The 5,292-nt window shown below is 45.6% G+C and overlaps 1 protein-coding gene across 1 annotated transcript; it reads right to left on the bottom strand.

Annotated features, from left to right (window-relative positions):
• Nucleotides 1-491: 491 nt before the first annotated feature.
• LOC125544227 (serine/threonine-protein kinase STY13-like) lies at nt 492-4,768 on the bottom strand. Its single transcript, XM_048707841.1, has 6 exons — nt 4,203-4,768; nt 2,842-2,963; nt 1,851-2,047; nt 1,570-1,744; nt 1,169-1,303; nt 492-1,021 (listed from the first exon to the last, which is right to left on the bottom strand). The coding sequence occupies exons 1-6, from the start codon at nt 4,522-4,524 to the stop codon at nt 812-814; spliced, it is 1,161 nt and encodes a 386-aa protein (XP_048563798.1). The 5' UTR covers nt 4,525-4,768; the 3' UTR covers nt 492-811.
• Between the last annotated feature and the right edge of the window lie 524 nt (nt 4,769-5,292).

The following is a 5,292-nucleotide window of genomic DNA, read 5'->3' on the forward strand; positions in this document are numbered from 1 at the left end:
AGACCGGGTACTTCGTCACCATCAAGCTGGCGACTCCCAACACCTTGAAGATGATCGTCTTCAACGACGACGATGTCAAGGTGGTGACCAAGTGCAAGAAGCACGAGGAGGCCTTTGCCATGGATGCCTAAAATATTATCTCTGCACCTAAGACTTTTGCATAGGATGTTTCAGCCTTTGCCGTGACCATTTTATCGTTTAACTGTGTGTTTAAGACTCCGGCTTATGAGTTTATGCTATGCCTATTTTATCTATATAACTAAACATGTATTGCATGTAACCAAACACCACATACTTTGCATCTGCTAGAACAAGTCTGCAACCAAACACCACCGTGCATGTGTTTCTTCGCAGCCAGGCTGGGAAGGATGTAGACAAACACATATGTTAGGGGGCAAAAATCGGTGCATGTTACCAGACACGCTCAATACAACACAGACGTTTACATGAACACTTCGAAGGAGCCGAGAGCTCATCTGAGGTATGCTCGGTTGGTAAAACAAGTTGCATTCCAAACGGGAAATATGTTCTTTATTCACATTCTGCAAGTAAACACATATAAACTGCAATAGTACAGTGTGTCCGCTTCAGACCACGAGACTGTAAGACCACCTGTGATCTGCCCCCTGTCAGGCTCAACTAAACTCCGAGCTTGATCCTAGGGCATGCCAGGCATTAGGGTTCGCACAAGGCATACATACAATGATGAGACGAAGCGGGCATTCACTACATTAGCCATAACCGACGTGATTAGTTAAGGAGAATTACACTAAGATTCTAGATCACCAGGCGACGCCGTCAGACCAGACCGTCAGGGGCCTCGGTACTGACGGAAGCAGGCGAAGCACCCCTGCGACTGGTCTATCGGGATCATGCCGCCGCCCTTGGACGTGTCGATGGCCTCTATCATGGCCACCACCTCGGCCATCTCGGGCCGCTTGTCGGGGTTCGCGTCCCAGCACCGCTTCATCACGTTGGCCAAGGCGCTCGGACAGCACCGCGGTATCTCCGGCCTCAGGTTCTGCACACCAGCGATGCTTTTTTGTATTATTATGTTATACTCCACAGTCCACAAGGAGTATAATATATGTATGTTTTCGGTGGTTCAGACTTCAGACGTCAGAAACAAGAGCCTAGCAACGTCACAAGGAAAGGAAACATTTTTTACCTGGCGGACAACGGCAGAAGTTACTTCTGAGAAGCTGAGGTCAGGATATGGCATGTCGCAGCAGTATATCTCCCATAAGCAGATTCCAAAACTATAAACATCGCATTTCCTGTTGTAAGGATGACCATTCAGGACCTGCACATAGATAGATGCCGGCATTTATAAGCCATCGTGATGCCACCATCACGCTCCCTCTGTCCCATATTAGTGGTCGCTCAAACAGATGTATCTAGCATTAAAATACATTTAGATACATCCATTTCAACGAAAACTAATATCAGATGGAGGTAGTACTATCCAGTGCTCCAAAGGCGAAACAAAGAAATGCAACACGGCCCAACTTAAGACATATCTGATACTTTGGTCTAATAAATAGGGTAATATTTCCAGATGGTTAATACCTCAGGTGCCATGTAACCAAGTGTGCCCGTTTCACCCGTCATGTCACTAGGGTTTGAAGCCTCGACTCGAGCAACCCCAAAATCAGCAATTTTCACGGTTCTTGTTTTGTCGAGAAGCATATTTTCAGTCTTCACGTCACGATGCACTATCTTCTCCGAGTGAAGATAGCTTAATCTATTCAAACGTAAAGGCAGCAATGAGACCTTCCCAAACGGAAGGGACATAATAGAAGAACTTCGCAGAAAACGATCAAGAAGAACAAAACCAAACAATTACTTACCCCCTGGCAAGGTCAAGAGCTAGTTGGACCACAACTTTAAAGGCTAGCTTCCTTCTCCTATTTTTTATCAGGAAATTTTTCAGTGCACCACCAGCAAGGTACTCAACAACAACACAGCAGATATTACTCGGCATGCCAAGATGCCCATGTTCTGTCTGTACATTTAGATCTCTTGCACCCATTATAGCCCCAATAAACTGTCAGTTCAAGTTCAACATATTGTTAGGACAGCCAGTTGACAAGTATAATAAATCTACATTCGCAAAGTGAATATATAAAAGTCTCAATATAAAATAATAACACCTCTTTATAATCCACAATGAGATGGATATATTGCAAAATTAGAGCCTCCTATAGTTTTTTTATATAGAATGCTTACCATATGCTACACCAAAATAGGAGCACATCAAACCCTAAACCCTAAACCAAATTTTTCACTAGTGTTGACAAAGTCAATTAATATTCGGATATACAAAGGTTCTAATGTTCTGTGTCAGGGGTCAAGAAGTGAAAAATTATGGAACTTCTTTTACGGGAATAATGATGTCATGAAGACAAAAGCATGTAAACTTTGATAATGATGCCATGCCTTGAATAAATTATGGAACTTCTTTTACGGGAATTATATGACAACTAAGAGCGCAAAATAGCTAGCAATAGTCAACTACTTATCATTATGATGACGCATATCTAGCTAGCCATGGGAACGTAAGCCCATCGCCAAAAAAAGGAAACATAAGCGACACCAAAGGGATAACTGGCCACATAATTCAACATATTGTTGTAGTATGTGGATCGTGTATGTTAAAAGGAAGGTTGCCCATGTGGTATGGTGGACCATATTGGAGAACACTTTCAGCATGTAACCCATGCAGTCATTGTTTTATGAAATAAACATGGATGTAAATTGATTTGATGTAAACTTTATCAGGAAAATTTACCTATGAATTTTGAAAGGGGCGGGAAAAGGACTTCTTCAGCCAAAGCCTACCTTCGTAACATTTGGATGATCAAGCTTATGCCACACAGCAACCTCTTGTGCAAACGCTGATCTTAGTGCCGTAATTTCTTGTTCTGATCTATGACCATCCTCCCCCCAGTCAAGCAACTTCACTGGAATACAGAGTTAAATAGTTATTTTCAAAATGAAAGTTGCAATAGTAAATTTAATTTTGCAGAGGGATTGAGACATGGCAGGTTATACTAGCGAAATTCAAATCTCAAATAGTAGGTTATCAGTTGCTAAGGACCAAAGGTGACGCATTATTCATGAACAAAATGCATTTAGTGCATTGAGAAGAGTATTGGCTGTCATGTTGAACAACAAGTCTTTGAAGAAAATTCAAAAAAACAATTCTTTAAAGAGTGTATATCAATACCAGTCACAGCTTCATGTGTGGTGTGGAAAACCAGATCAAAGAGATTCCACTTAAGTGCTTAACATGCAAATGAAAGACAATGGCAGATTCAAATGTCTGGGCCAGCCATGGAATGTGATAACCGACAAACTATTCACTGGTTTCAGCCAAAAAAAAAAATGTAGTAGAAAAAGGGCAAAACGAGCCAGTCGATAACTTCAATGAGTTAGTAATTGCTTTGACAAGTTGCATTTTATGAAGCTAAATGAGGATTTTATTGTTTTTGCAACAGACCGAACTGAATTTCCTGGTGGCACAATGCAGTAGGTGATAAAGTTGTGGACAGGCAAGCACGTTGCATTTGCTTCGTCCCGTGTCATGTGATTATGCCTGGTGAGAGAGTGCAAAACCAGACGTTCTGGCTCAGATGCTTCTCAATTCCTGGTCCCTGGAAAGTACCAGGTCCGTTGCAAGTTGCAACCTTTTTGCCTAAGGACCAGCTGTTCTGATTTGTTATCTCCAACTTCCAGGGGCTCATCATAAGGCTAACACATGAATCATGCCTACTAAAACTTTAAGTTGGTTGGTTCGAATCACATGAGGAAGGTTACACAGAAAAGGCGGACTTAGCAACCCCAAGTCACGGAACACACCGTGGAATCCAGGAAAGCAGAGGCATCAACTTTAGCAATTTGCTGACAAGGAAACGCACTGGTGACATGACCGGCGAAAATAACTCGGAAAAGTAAATGGCATTGCCATCGATCGATCAACTCATTCTGCATTCTGCATCCTAGGCCAAAAAAATCGAGTACGGGGAGGAAAATAAAGAAGCAATATTTACCAAGAACTTGCAAAACGAATGATGGATCAGAAACAACAAGTATCTAACGCGGCCAACACTAAGTGGCACTGTAATTTCATCGAGCAGCTTACGGGCACTGAAATTGGCAAGTAGTGTAGGCGTAAATGTGAAGTTGAGATGGTACGATACCGGCAACGTCCTGGCCGTCATAGACGCCGCGGTGGACGGTGCCGAAGGTGCCGCGGGCAATGACGCCTTTGATGACGAGCTTGGCGGGGTCGACCTCCCAGTCCTCCCGGCGGCGCCGCTGCTGCTGCTGCGGCGGCTGTGGCTCCCCCAGCCTCGCGGACCCGCCGCGGCGGCTCCCTGGCTGCACCACGGCTGGCGCGTCCCGCTCCTGGCGGCTGAGGTGGCGCTCCAGTTGCTCGTCGAGGCTCTTGAGGTCGATCTGGTCCGCCCGCACGAACCCTGCGTCCCCGCTCCCGCCGCCGCCTGCGCCTGGAAGCCTCATGCTTGGAGCACGCCCGAGGAGTCGGGCACGCGGCGAGGATGCGGCGATCGTATGGGTGGGCGTGGAAGGCGTCTGGTGGTACGGATGCCGCCGCGAGGAGTAGTCCGTGGACTATGCTGGCTGTGCTATAGACTAGGTGATGGCGAGGCAGAGGTGGCTCGTATTCCTGCGCGAGGCTCCATGTGAGCGCATGGAAGTAGGCAGGCACGGGGGAAGTGACCAGCAGCGAGTGAGGAGGAGAGGACTCGTGTCGTGGAACCCACCTGAAGTCCTTGGCATGTACTCCCTCCGTAAAAAATAATATAAAAGCATTTAGATTATTATTTTTCAAGAATAGGCCAACGGCGTATCATATTTTTATAAAAATACTAACGCCCACACGTGTGGGTGTTTGGCAACTCGCCCACACGCATAAATCCTCGTCCAACCAATTTTGCATGAATCTTGGTGCATTCTAGCAGTTTTTTGTGCCACATAGGACTAAGCTGGTGTGGGGTATTTATCTGTCCACCCACACGTCCTTTTTCACCACACGGGGGGCTGGTGTGTGGGCGTTTAACAATTCGCCCACACACACCAATTTTCACGCACGCAGAGGGGGCTGGTGTGTGGGCGTTTATCACTTCGCCCACACGCCCATCTCCTCGCCCACACCCAAAGCTGGCAGTTGCTATGTGTTTCTGCAGGGTACATGGTAACTGCCCTAACTTTGCTTGTAAGCAGATGACAACTTTCTTTTTACCTGAGTTGCCATGTATTTTTTTGCAT

This window comes from Triticum urartu, chromosome 3, assembly GCF_003073215.2.
Source record: "Triticum urartu cultivar G1812 chromosome 3, Tu2.1, whole genome shotgun sequence".
NCBI lineage: Eukaryota > Viridiplantae > Streptophyta > Magnoliopsida > Poales > Poaceae > Triticum > Triticum urartu.

Excerpts from the sequence above, each read along its gene's own strand:
- LOC125544227 (XM_048707841.1), bottom strand. The coding sequence starts at position 4,524 with ATGAGGCTTCCAGGCGCAGGCGGCGGCGGGAGCGGGGACGCAGGGTTC. Across the intron at positions 1,745-1,850 it reads GCTCTTGACCTTGCCAGGGG|ATTAAGCTATCTTCACTCGG; the intron begins GTAAGTAATTGT and ends ACGTTTGAATAG. Across the intron at positions 1,304-1,569 it reads TTGGTTACATGGCACCTGAG|GTCCTGAATGGTCATCCTTA; the intron begins GTATTAACCATC and ends ATCTATGTGCAG.